Source organism: Xenopus laevis, chromosome 7L (genome assembly GCF_017654675.1).
Source record: "Xenopus laevis strain J_2021 chromosome 7L, Xenopus_laevis_v10.1, whole genome shotgun sequence".
NCBI classification, from domain to species: Eukaryota; Metazoa; Chordata; class Amphibia; order Anura; family Pipidae; genus Xenopus; species Xenopus laevis.
In genome coordinates, this window is record NC_054383.1 from 13,255,245 (window position 1) to 13,268,797 (window position 13,553).

Genomic DNA, 13,553 nt, shown 5'->3' on the forward strand with positions numbered 1-13,553 from the left:
TTGAAATGTAAACCTGGCAACCCTGGTTTGGGTTAGGAAGGTGTGTGGGTGGAGGGAAACTCTAGGAGTTAATGCTCAGTGCTGCTGCTGAGCACTAACACCCCATAGGAAATAAATGTGTTTGCCCGCTCAAAGCAGTTCAATGCGTTCAAACAAAGGGAAACCTTTATCTGTTCAGAAACATTTCTTAATTCATGAAAAACTTGTGTAATACCCTGTTTAAGCCGGCCATAGATGTTGAGAATTTTAAAAGATCCGATCGTCATCGTGAGACCACGATTTTCTCAGAACGATCGTACGAATTGTCCATCAACTAAAAAGACCAATTTGCCAGGAAAACAAAGGGGAGCTGCCTGCTTGGCCCTGCAAACAATTTCCTGGCAGATGTCGGCGGAAAAATCGTAAGATGTTCGATCGATCGAATGAATCCCACTAACCGCACGATAATTTCAAAGGATTCGCTAAAATCGGTCGTTCGTTCGTTGCGTCTATGGGGAGCTTTAACCTGGGGACCCTAAATACTGCTGTACTACAGCTCCAGGAATAACCCCTTCATATGACTAAAGTGGAAGCCTATTGGAGTCCAGCAAAAATCTGGGAATAGAAGGATCTAACGTTCTAGGATCTCCAGCATCATCACATTCCCCATTTATACGAGGATACACAGGCTGTAGTTCCTACATGTCACCAGCAGATGGCAGTAACCAAGAAAAACAGCTTATGACGTCAGTCTCCCAGTGACAGGGTAAACTTTGCTCCCTTCCCACAATGCCAGTCGGCCGAGGCCAAAGAGAAAGGAGCGAATATGTCTAAGCGCAGGGTGCTGGAGTGTTTCTATGATGTGGTCTCCCCATACTCGTGGCTGGGGTTTGAGGTGAGAATGGGCTCAGTTTAGTCCGTGCATATTCCAATACTGTGTCCTTGTGCAGCGGTAAATCTTTCCGCTGACCTTAAACCGCTGCACATTGGTTCCCAGGCGGAAGGGCAGCGGGTTAAACGCGTCCCCTCTGTCAGAACTAAATTATCTTTTATGAAATTTGTACATTAGTGAAACACAGCCCTCCCCTCGGCCGTAATAGTTTAGTATGCTCTATGTAGGAGCTGCAGGGAGTAAGTTCTTTGCAGCTTGCAGCAGGGTGTATTTTCATCACCCCCATTTAAATAAATGGTTTAGTCCCTATAATAAACAGTGAATACCTGCGCTCATCATGTAAACTGTCCCCATAACCTACTATACCCAACTAGGATAAAAGGCATTTGAAGGAGAAACAAACCCTTAATAAAAAAAAACCCACCCCCCTACCCTACATAGACCTCCCTCCCTATGCTGGGGAGATACATGGGCATCTTAAGGAATGACAATGGGCACTCTTTACTTACCCCTCCATGCAGATTCTGTCCAGCGGAGCTCAGGGGTTGGGTTGCCACCTTTTCTGGAAAAAAATACAGACCTTCCTATATATTTATCTTTTTTCCCTATTAATAACATTGGGAACAACCATAATTTTTACAGGCCAGGCCGGTAAAATACCGGCCAGGTGGCAACCCTATTCACGGGTGGCATCTTCTACTCTTCGGTAATCATTGGAATTAAACCAGTGGAGCGGCGCATGCGCAGTTGGAGCCATTTTCTGTCGCATGACTGCACATGCGCCGAAAACTCACGAAAATCGCCAAAGCACCGGTCTCGTTCCGAAGATTACCGAAGCGCCTGAAGATGGCGCCCGAGAACTCTGCTGGACAGAATCTGCACGGAGGGGTAAGAAAAGCGTTAGGGGCTTTTGCCCGGTGTAAAACTTAGGCTGGGGGGACTATGTAGGCAGGGGTGTTTCAGCCATGAGGCAAGGTGAGCACCTTGCCTCAGGCAGCAGCTCTGCAGACGTTACCAGGGGCGGCAAAAAGCCACGCCTGGTAACTTAAAGAGACGAATTTCCAGTTTTTAAACGGAAAATTCGGCTATTCTAGTGCAGAGAGCACAATTTTGCTCTCTGCGCTATCAACGCGGACTCCACTGGAACCCCCGTCAGCGATTAAGATGAGGTTGACGGGCAGCAGGGGGCTGCATTGCGAACGTGCCTCAGACTGCATTACTGCCCGAAACGCCCCTGTATGTAGGGTAGGGGGGGGGTATTGCTTTTTTTTTTTTTATTAAAGGTTTGTTTCTCCTTTCAAGGGGTTTTTCACCTTTGAGTTAACTTTTAGTATGATGTAGAGAGAGATATTCTGAGACAGTTTGCAGTTGGTTTTCATTTTTTATTATTTGTGGTTTTTGAGTTAATTAGCTTTTTATTCAGCAGCTCTCCCATCTGCAACTGCAGCAATGTGGTTGCTAGGGTAATTTGCACCATACATTGATATATGAATAGGCCTGCATAGAAAGATGAGAAATAAAAAGTAGCAATAGCACATTTTTAGCCTTACAGAACATTTGTTTTTAGATGGGTTCAGTGACCCCCACATACCTCCCAACTGTCTATTTTTCGGAGGGACAGTTCCTCTTTTGACAGCTCAACCCGCAGTCCCTCATTTGTACTGGAAAGTCCCTCTTTTCTCTGCACTGAACAGCCAGAAAAAGATACAAAGTTTCTCACTTAATTGGCTTTTAGCAGAGAGCCCAGAACAGCTACAGGTGCAAATAAGATACTTTGTAACAATTTTGAGACACAAAAACACAGTTTAGATAAGGAGAAATATTTTCAAACTTTCATAACCTGCCAAATTTTGTAAACAAACATGGTAATTAGGGGGTGTGGCCACATAAAGGGGTGTGGTCAAAAAAATTGCTGTGATACGTGCGGAAAATTTTTTTTTGTCCCTCTTTTTACTTCCAAAATGTTGGGAGGTATGCCCCCATTTGATAGCTGAAAGGAGTCAAATAATTCAAAAACTATAAAAAAGAAATAATGAAGGTCAATTGAAAAGTCGTTTAGAATTAGTCATTCTATAACATACTATAACATACTAAAACTTAACCTAAAGCTGAACCACCCTTTTAAAGACTAACCAGCAGCATTTAGCAATGAGTTTGTGTTACATTATATTGATTTCCTTGATAAGCGTCACATAAGAATGTTTGGTTTGACATGTAAGGGCTCTCCAGCTCTCTATCAGGCTTCATGTCGCTCCCTTTTCTTCTGAGGCAGGTCGTGTGCCGATACAAAAACATCTGGAATGTAGACGTCCGTTTGCGCCCGGGGTTTCTTGGTGGAATCATGCAAGCGGCAGGTGCGTATGATGCTTCTGTGTGTATGTAATGCAGCATGGCAGCTCTTTTCTTTTTCTCTTTCCATTCATTTTAGTTACTTTTATCCATTTTCAACCCAATCCATAGCCTATAAATACATTCTGTTTTCTGCCACAAGCTGAATATGCAGGACAAGCAGAAGAGAAAACTTTTAGCTGAAATCCATAAAACGTACAATTTACTGTCTTGAATTTGAAACAACAGCAACCCCTGCTGGTCACCACTACCAGTGTGCCCCTTTAACATGAGCCAGCATGCATGTGTTTGGTGAAATACTCAGCAAGCCTTAGTAGGACAATACTCAGTGGCGTAACTAGATGTTACTGGGCCCCACAGAAAATTATTTTTCAGGCCCCCAAAATGTCTAGAAGTTGACTTGTTTTGCCAATATGTATTGAAGTTGTATATGAATTTGGGCTCATGGGGCCCCCCTGCGGACGCAGGGTCTGCTTCCTCTGTAGTTACGCCCCTGACAATACTATTAGTAGAAAAAGGTAACGTCACAGTAAGTAATGCGTTAACTCATTGTTCCCAGGTAACTCTCCCCCTGCGATGGTGCCAAAGAAAGGCATGTATATGGGAAAGGATATAGCCAGACTCGCTGAATTCTTCCAAGTTCCTCTCCAACAGCCCAGGGATTTCTTCCAGACTGTCATTAAGAAAGGTAAGTTCTGAACAGGGAAGCAGTTTGTCAACATCTCGAGGTTGGTTTTACCATGGCTCAGTATGATGGAGAGGTACCTTCCTTGCCACACACGGCTGATAAATGCTGCTGACTTGGCCCAATCATACAAAGGAAGCTGCTTATTGGGGACTGCTCAATTCTTTTATTTATTGGGGACTGCCTGTCTGACGGATATTTGGCCAAAAATCTGCATAATATCTATCAGGCAGGATATCAAAGCCTATCAGATGGGGATGCCTCTTGGTAATGCTATCCTCTGTTTATGGATATACATGACCTGCAGTATGATTCGAACTTTGGCCCAATTTGTGAAAGAACATTGGTTGGTAAAAATAATATTTAGTCATTAATAAATAATATCCATGATGGCCTTTCTAGGCTGTATTTTTGCTCATTTCAGCAAATGAATCATTTTTGCAGGAAGCCTCCAAGCAATGCGGTTTGTCACGGCCGTAGAGATGCATCACCCAGAATTTGTGGAGCCGGTGTCTCGGGAGCTGTGGATGCGGATCTGGTCAGAGGTACTACTAGAATGGTTTCTTCTCTAAAAAAGTATCCGACTCTGTAAGAAACACAGGGTTTTGCCTAATGGGTAAATATAATGTCCACAGCAATTGAACACAGCCTGATTCCCTTTCACTGGTTATCCCAGAGGGACTGCAGAGGATTCGGTGTGCACTCAACCATACAGAGCTCCTTACTGCATAATAGGGATGCACCGAATCCAGGATTTCGGTTCAGGATTTGGCCTTTTTAAGCAGGATTCGGCTTCAGCTGAAGCCTTGTGCCTGGCCGAACCAAATCTGAATCCTAATATGCAGATGTAAATTAGGGGCAGGTAGGGAAATCGCGTGACTTTTTGGCACAAAAGAAGAATTTTTCCTACTTTTTCCGTTGGGTCGGTATTCTTTCACCAAGGATTTGGGGATTTGCCCGAATCCCAAATAGTGGATTCGGTGCATCCCTACTGCATAATACCAAAACCAAAAGAAAATAGATAGATAGATACCTAACGCATTTCGGGAAAATTCCTTAATTATAGCCTATGAATAATGTTTTTTCAATGGTTCAATAAACAGTGGTTTTTATTTTATGATGTGGTGTGCCCTTCCCTTTTTTTCTTTTGGTAATAATAGGGATGCAACGAATCCAGGATTCAGTTCTGGATTCTGCCTTTTTCAGCAAATTTTGGATTCAGGCGAATCCTTCTGCCTAGCCGAACCGAATCCTAATTTGCAAATGCAAATTTGGGACGAGGAGGGAAATTGCCTGACTTTTTGTAACAAAACAAGGAAGTCAAAAATGTTTCCCCCTTCCCATCCATAATTTTCATGTGCAAATTAGCATTCGGTTCGGTATCCGGCCGAATCTTTTGCAAAGGATTCGAGGGTTCACCGAATCAAAAATAGTGGATTTGGTGCATCCCTAGTAACATAATAATAACATAGTAACTGCTTAAAAAGCAAACTGATGTCCGATCATGCTGAGGGGCCAAAAAAAGGGGAACCATAACACTGGGTGCATCTGGATATCTGTGCAAAACTAAACAGCGCAGCTATTGGAAGACCCACCACTAGGGGCAGTGTAGATTTTATGCTAGGATAGCTCATTGACTGTGGGGTCTGCTTGGTCTTAGTGTAATATAATTTCTGTTTTCGTTCTCATTCAGGACAAAGATATCACAGAGCCAGAGAGTATCCTAGAAGTAAGTGATCTTTGTTTCAAAGTGTCTGTGTGTAGGGTTTCCACCTTTCCATGGCCCACGATCTGGATAGGGGGCTGGGCGCAGATGTCAGAGGGTCGGGCCAGTGATGTTGTGGGTGGAGCAAGTAACAACATGGGGCTATGAGGCAGCGATTGGCTGAGCTCCATGTCAATCAAGGGGAATCCTGCCTGGTTTTCCTTATTTCCCCTTCTGAAATTGGGACTGTCCGGGTCAAATCCGGACAGGTGGCAATTCTAATAGTGTGGATGTGTATATATTGTTCCTCTGTGCAGTATGTGTGCGTTCAAAGGTTCCTGTGCCCCCCCATGTCTCACGGGGCCCAGATGAGGGGGAACCCCAGACGTGTGCTGATGTTTGGTTTATCTCCTGTAGGCGGCCAAGAAAGCCGGGATGTCAGCAGATCTGGCAAAGAAGCTGATTGAGTCTTCGGCCCTTCCAGAAGTGAAGAACAAGCTGAAGCAAAATACCGAAGAAGCATTAAAATATGGGGTGATTTCACCTGTTGCTAAATCCTGTTCATCATAAATACTACAGATGAATAGGGTCCTAGTCACTATTAGTAGAGTCGAGATCAGGCTGTGCGTTTCTCATCTGACCCTCCGCCATTATGCTTCTCATACACATTATGACACTTGTTCCCTGGTTTATCTCCTTACAGGCTTTTGGGATGCCTATTATTGTGGCTCACGTGGATGGAAAGCCTCACATGTACTTTGGATCTGATCGCTTTGAGCTTATAGCGCACCAACTGGGTCAGTATTTTAGCAAGCTTAAAGAATGGTAAATTCTTAGCAACTTTTCAATTGGTCTTCATTATTTATTTATTTTTTTATAGTTTTTGAATTATTTGACTCTTTCAATCTTTCAAATGGGGGTCACTGACCCCATCTAAAAACAAATGCTCTGCAAGGCTACAAGTTTATTGTTATTGCTTTTTTTTTCATTACTCATCTTTCTATTCAGAACTCTCCTATTCATATTCCAGACTCTTATTCAAATCGATGCATGGCTGTTAGGGCAATATGGATCCTAGCAACCAGATTGCTGGAATTGCAGACTGGAGAACTGCTGAATAAAAAGCTAAATAACTCAAAAACCACAAATAATAAAAACCAATTGCATCATACTAAAAGTTAGTTTAAAAGTAAACCCCTTTAAAGGAGAAGGAAAGCTACAGAGGCATTTTATTGCCAATAGATTAGCTGCAATAGTGAAAGCTAGAATGCTATATTTATTCTGTAGAATGTTTTACTATACCTGAGTAAAAAGAAACTCTCTGTTTGTTTAGAATAGGAGCTGCAGTATTAATGTGGTGTGACATCACTTCCTGCCTGAGTCTCTCCCTGCTCTGGGCTCAGATTACAGTAGAGAAGGGAGGGGTGGGGGGAGAGGAGCAAACTGAGCATGCTCTTGCCCAGGGCAATGAGGTTTAAGCTGAAGGCAGGAAGTCTGATACAGAAGCCCATGAGTACACAATAGAAGGAAAGAAATGCAGTGTTTCTTTTGACAGGGGACTCAGAGCAACATTACTTTGGGGGTTTACTGGTGTATTTAGATGGACCTTTCTTATAAGGCTTACTTAGTTTTAACCTTTCCTTCTCCTTTAATGTGACAGCGCCCTCAATGCAAGCACCTTTTATTCTATGTACTTTGGTTCCTATGGATATAAGGATTCATATTTCATACACTAGACGTCCACCGAAGTTTAATGATTTTAATAGTTTTGGTTGTCCTTAAATTTTAATCTAAGTATATTGAGAACTTGCTTGAGTCTTGCACTTGCTTCATACTATTTAAAAAAGGCAGCAGCTTTAAAAGTTTGCTCACTCCTGCACGCTATTTCGCTGCTGTACTTGAGGTACTAACCAACATAGTTACTGCTACAGTTTGCACAACCACACAGGGCCTTACAGCTAATTACAGGACTTACTATGCAATTGGTGGGGCAAATCTCCTTTGTCCTGTAGGAATGATCCACAGGATAGTAATGAACAACCATGCATTGTTTTTAAGGATTCTGGGGAGTTAGTAGCAGAAATATGAGGTTCTTTGAAGTCTTGCAACCAGCGTGTATTCTGAGAAGCAGAAGTAAGAAATATGGTGCTCTTTCACAACAATATGCTTTTTACTAACAGGTGAGAAATGGATGGGACCTGTGCCTCACAAGCCACGAATGTAATCTGTAGAGAAAAAGAAGACAAGATAAAAGTGCCTTTATTGTTGCCTTTTAGCAATTCCAGCTAATAAACATAGATCTGCAAAGTTCTCAAACACTTCACATATGTGCCCTTTCTTTTTATACAAATCCTCATGAGACCATAAAGCATTCTGGGCTTTGGACTCCTTTGGTATTAGGGTTTAAGGTAAGGGCTCCTCCAGAGCCATATTTCTTCCTGATGTAGACTATCAATCTTATTTTGATTGGGCAGACCTTCAAGCTGTTTCCTTCCTGGTGTAAAACTTTAGGGTCATGTTCTTGTGCCAAACCATTGCCCTTCTTGATCCTATTTCATTATAATTAACTTAAATCTCCCTGTTCATTTCATCAGCCATTCATGAGAGTAATGGTTCCAGGAGGAGTGTTAGCATGCTAAGGAGCTGAGTGGTGTATTAGGAACAAAGGGCAGCACCAGCCAATCCAATAACAATCCTGCTGCATCACTATGGCAGTGTCTCCATGCATTTGCTTATAAGGGGACACCACATTCTTGTGCAAGTCATTGCTCTCTATAAACACACACCAGCTGCCATAGTCCGTTGTTTTCAATCTTTGACCTGATTCACGTCCCACTTGTCCTGGAGCTGTTGTGTTGTGCCTTTAGCCTACTTACATTTTATGAGCCTGGGAATCTGGTTTATAGATAACAGGAGCTGTCTCTTCTTGTCCCTGGATTAACATTCCTCTGATTTTTCATTCCCAGACCTTGAAATCCTTACTACACCTCTGTGCCCATAACACAGCTCTCATACACCCAACACTATTTCTAGGTGTTGCAGAGATCATGGGCATTGCTCATTCCAAGGGGAATTATAGTACAAGCTAGGGGGTGTTCCCTACAAAGGAATTCAGGGACAAAATGGCAGAGGTAAGGGGCAAAGAGATACAGATTTTACCTGGGGCTGAACAGGGAGAGAGAGAGAGAACGATTAGTGGGACATTGCAGTAGTCTATGTGGGATAGGATAAACGCATGGGTTGGTGTTTTAGCTGGATTAGTGTATGGAGGAATTCAGGGATAGAAATCCACAGCTAAGTAATAGAGAGATACAGATTTTACCTGGGGATGAACAGGGAGAGAGAAATTGCAGTAGTCTATGTGGGATAGGATAAGGGCATGGGTTGATGTTTTAAATGGATTAGTATATGGAGGAATTCAGGGATAGAAATTGAGAGCCAGAGGTAAGCAATAATGAGACAGTAAGTATTTAAACCAAGGTGGCAGTGGGTGTTGATGGTGTGAAAAGATGGTGACTTAAGAGGAGTGGAGGCGAGGACCAGGGAAGTGCAGAGAGACAAGTAAAGATATATATAGTGAGAAGCTGAGGAGTGAAGGACTTCGCATGTTAGCAGACACATTTTGTGTTCTATCCTTTGCTTAACAGGCTGCTGATATAGAGATGTTATGTGTTGATGAACAGGTTCCCTCTTAGGAGAGAGCAGGAGGATTCTAGCAGCAGACTGGTTGGAAGGGAGAGAGGCTGGAGTCCGGTTAGCAGGAGGTTGCAATAGTCTAAGTGGGATAGGATGAGCGCATGGATAGTGATCCCCAACCAGTAGCTCGTGAGCAACATGTTGCTCTCCAACCTCTTGGATGTTGCTCCCAGTGACTTTGAAGCAGGTGCTTATTTTCGAATTCCAGCCTTGGAGACAAGTTTTGGTTGTATAAAAAACAGGTGTGCTGCCAATCAGAGTCTCCTTTATGCTGCCAGTCCACATAGGGGCTACCAAATAGCCAATCACAGCCCTTACTTGGCACCCCAAGAAAAATTTTCGTGCTAGTGTTGCTCCCCAACTCCTTTTAATTCTGAATGTTGCTCACAGGTTCAAAAGGTTGGGGATCCCTGGATTAGTGTTTTAGCAGTTATTTGTGAAAGGGGTATATGTAGGGTTGCCACCTTTATGTCTGGCTGAGACCGGGCGGGGGTCCGTGACATCAGTGGGCGTGTCTGTGACATCAGTGGGCGGACCCGTGCCATCAGTGGGTGGGGCTATGACGCGGCAATCGGCTATTGGCCGATCACCGTGTCAATCAAGGGAATCCCGCCCGGCAGGAAGTATAGACCAGGGCAGCCCCAAACCGGACAGGTGGCAACCCTAGGTATATGTTTACAAATACTACAAATAAAAACGATACCAGGTTTTGGCTTGGTACAGGCCTGTCACCAGGAACTAGAGGGGAACTCTGAATACATGAGCAATAGTCAAATAAAATATTAGTTGTTTTATGTGAGCGACTTGAATAAACATATAAATGACTTGCAGATCTTTCTCATAGACTGTGCCTTTAGGGCTGGAACTGGAAATAGGGGTCCGCAGAAGCACCTCACATGCAGCCTGTGCCCCTATTCCAGCAAGTGTAACCTCAGTCAAAAGTGGCTGCGCTCTCTGAAGTCAAAGTTCTTTGCGCACGCGCGATTGCGCACAATTACGCACGCGCGCCTTCGGTTGCGCACAGTTACGCACGCGCGTCCTCGGTTGCGCACAATTACGCACGCGCGCCCTCGGTTGCGCGCGGTTACGCACAGGCGTCCTCGGTACCGCGAGTTGCGCACTGCTGCGGCGAATGACTAAGTGGCCAGCCGAGTTGCTTGAGGCGCCCGGTCCGGTACTGTCTCTCCTTCTGTCTGTGACAAATCGGCCGCCGAGCTTTTAACCTGCTCCAAGTTCCCCTTGATCTGTGTCCGATACAGTAGTTCCTATAAGTCACCATCAGATGGCAGCACTTATCGTCTGTCTCCCAATGACAAGGGGTAAACTCTGCTCCCTTCCCACAATGCCTGGCGGCCCGTGCAGAGGAGTTTACACACGTGATGTCTAAGCGGAGAGTTCTGGAGTATTTCTGTGACGTATTCTCTCCTTATTCATGGCTGGCGTTTGAGGGGAGAAAGTGCTCAGGTCGGTGCGTATTCCAGTACCGTGTCCTTGTGCAGCGGCAGCAGGTTAATCATAAACTCTCTGCCTCCACTAATACCTCCATGACATGTACACATTAGTCTGCGCACAGACTCATATATATGTATATGTATAATTGTATATATAACTGCATCTCTTTATACATTGATGTCCCTGGTGCTGCCACACTGATTCCCTTGCTGCGGTAACTTGAAACCTTTCCATAGACTCCAGTGAAACAGAGCCCCCCAGTGGCCGGCTTGGGATTTACTGGGTCCGTTTTTAAATGCTCTTAAAGGGATAATGTCATGGGAAAAAAAAATGTTTTCAAAATGAATCAGTTAATAGTGCTGCTCCAGCAGAATTCTGCACTGAAATCCATTTCTCAAAAGAGCAAACAGATTTTTTTATAATCAATTTTGAAATCTGACATGGGGCTAGACATATTGTCAATTTCCCAGCTGCCCCAAGTCATGTGACTTGTGCTCTGATAAACTTCAATCACTCTGTACTGCAAGCAGTGGCGGGCCAAGTCGGCCGGGTGCCCTAGGCAACCCGGCGATTACACCGACCCCACCGTTTGCGCATGCGCAGCGGACGCGATGCGCAAGTTAGCATGCGCCTGGGACACGCAAGATACTGTATGTATAGGTGAGCAGGCAGAAGAAGAAAAAACTGCTGTCACTGCTTTTGGAACAAGGGGACGGCGTCGGAAGAGGTACGTGCCTGGCGCCCCTCTACCTTTGCGCCCTAGGCATGTGCCTCTTCTGCCTACCCCTAGTTCCGGCCCTGACTGCAAGTTGGAGTGATATCACCCCCCTTCTCTTTCCCCCCCCCCCAGCAGCCAAACAAAAGAACAACGGGAAGGTAACCAGATAGCAGCTCCCTAACACAAGATAACAGCTGCCTGGTAGATCTAAGAACAACACTCAATAGTAAAAACCCATGTCCTACTGAGACACATTCAGTTACATTGAGAATGAAAAACAGCAGCCTGCCAGAAAGCATTTCTCTCCTGAAGTGCAGGCACAAGTCACATGATCAGGGGCAGCTGGGAAATTGACAAAATGTCTAGCCCCATGTCAGATTTCAAAATTGAATATAAAAAAATCTGTTTGCTCTTTTGAGAAATGGATTTCAGTGCAGAATTCTGCTGGAGCAGCACTATTAAATGATTAATTTTGAAAAAAATTTTTTTCCTATGACAGTATCCCTTTAAGTGAAAGTTTTAAAGTAATAAAAATATAATACAGTGTTGCCCTGTACTGGTAAAGCTGCTGTGTTTGCTTCAGAAACTCTACTATGTGATGCAGCCATTCAAGCACAGGATACACAGTAGATAACAGATAAGTACTACTATAGTTTATATAAACAAGCTGCTGTGTAGCCATGGGGACAGCCATTCAAGCACAGGATACACAGTACATAACAGATAAGTACTACTATAGTTTATATAAACAAGCTGCTGTGTAGCCATGGGGACAGCCATTCAAGCACCGGATACACAGTACATAACAGATAAGTACTACTATAGTTTATATAAACAAGCTGCTGTGTAGCCATGGGGGCAGCCATTCAAGCACAGGATACACAGTAGATAACAGATAAGTACTACTATAGTTTATATAAACAAGCTGCTGTGTAGCCATGGGGGCAGCCATTCAAGCACAGGATACACAGTAGATAACAGATAAGTACTACTATAGTTTATATAAACAAGCTGCTGTGTAGCCATGGGGGCAGCCATTCAAAGGAGAAAATGCTCAGGATAACAGATAAGCTCATTTTGGTCCATGGGGCGACTTCCAGGCTCAGTTTACTGTAGTTTCCTGGTGTAGACATTTAGGGGCAGATTTACTAACTGACGAAAATTTGCCAGTGTCCACTTCGCACCCAGCACAACACTTCGCCATGTGAGAATTAGCTCAGATTACGCGAATTCACTAAAATGCAGAGTTTTATTGCAGGCGCCGATCGCTGGCGACTTTTCGCTACCATTACTTCGGCAATGCGAGCATTTGATAGTGAAGATGCGCTAGCGTTCATTTCTGCCTAGTGAAACTTCACTAGGGATCTTGCACTCAGGTTAATTTGCATAGGGCGGGAAATTTAAGTTGTATGGACGTCTTTATGTTAAATGTTGGTGCAAATACTTACAATTACACTTTCTAAAGCACATGCCCAGGGAACCTTAATAAAGACAATCGAGTTATTCTAATGCCCTACACATGAGCCCACTGTAAAGTTAATGTTCCAAATGTATGGGGAAAACCGGTTACCCAAAAAAAGTTTAAGTTAGGTCTTTTGGAGACAATCAGGCTGAAAAAATGAAAAGTCGCCAGTGTTTTTTGGAATTGCATTTTCTGCTCACAGAATATATATTAAAATTTACTTCGCCTGGTCTGAGGTGACAAAGGCAACTCTGGCGAAAGTGGTAACGTTCGGTAAAATCTGCACTTTAGTGAATTTGCAGAGTAACATCCATTCGCCAGAGCGAATTGTCGTCTGAATGACCGCTGCCGCCTGTCTCTTTCACTAGCGAATTGCCTCCTGTGCCCGTTAGTAAATTGGCGATGTCCCTGCGAATAGAAGCTAATGTTAGCCACTGCGCCCTGTAGTAAATCTACCCCTTAGGGTCTATTCTTTCCTGTGTGAAACCTCATGTCCCCATTTCCTCTTGGAACTTACCTTTAGGCTCATTTTCTTGTTATGCAACATGACTCTGTATACAATATTTTATGCTTTCAATAAAATAATCAGTATAATTTCCCATTAAGGAAACAGTA

At 43.8% G+C, this 13,553-nt stretch overlaps 1 protein-coding gene across 2 annotated transcripts; it reads left to right on the forward strand.

Moving 5' to 3' along the window:
- The first annotated feature begins 728 nt into the window (after nucleotides 1–728).
- gstk1.L (glutathione S-transferase kappa 1 L homeolog) lies at nucleotides 729–7,933 on the forward strand. Of its 2 annotated transcripts, XM_018224299.2 has the most exons (8): nucleotides 729–874; nucleotides 3,144–3,225; nucleotides 3,780–3,908; nucleotides 4,350–4,450; nucleotides 5,599–5,634; nucleotides 6,028–6,144; nucleotides 6,314–6,407; nucleotides 7,791–7,933. In XM_018224299.2, the coding sequence occupies exons 1-8, from the start codon at nucleotides 806–808 to the stop codon at nucleotides 7,832–7,834; spliced, it is 672 nt and encodes a 223-aa protein (XP_018079788.1). In that variant the 5' UTR covers nucleotides 729–805; the 3' UTR covers nucleotides 7,835–7,933.
- The last annotated feature ends 5,620 nt before the right edge of the window (nucleotides 7,934–13,553 follow it).

Coding starts and splice junctions, on each gene's coding strand:
- gstk1.L (XM_018224299.2), top strand. CDS start 806: ATGTCTAAGCGCAGGGTGCTGGAGTGTTTCTATGATGTGGTCTCCCCA. Junction 5,635..6,027: donor AGCCAGAGAGTATCCTAGAA/GTAAGTGATCTT, acceptor TATCTCCTGTAG/GCGGCCAAGAAAGCCGGGAT. Junction 6,145..6,313: donor AAGAAGCATTAAAATATGGG/GTGATTTCACCT, acceptor ATCTCCTTACAG/GCTTTTGGGATGCCTATTAT.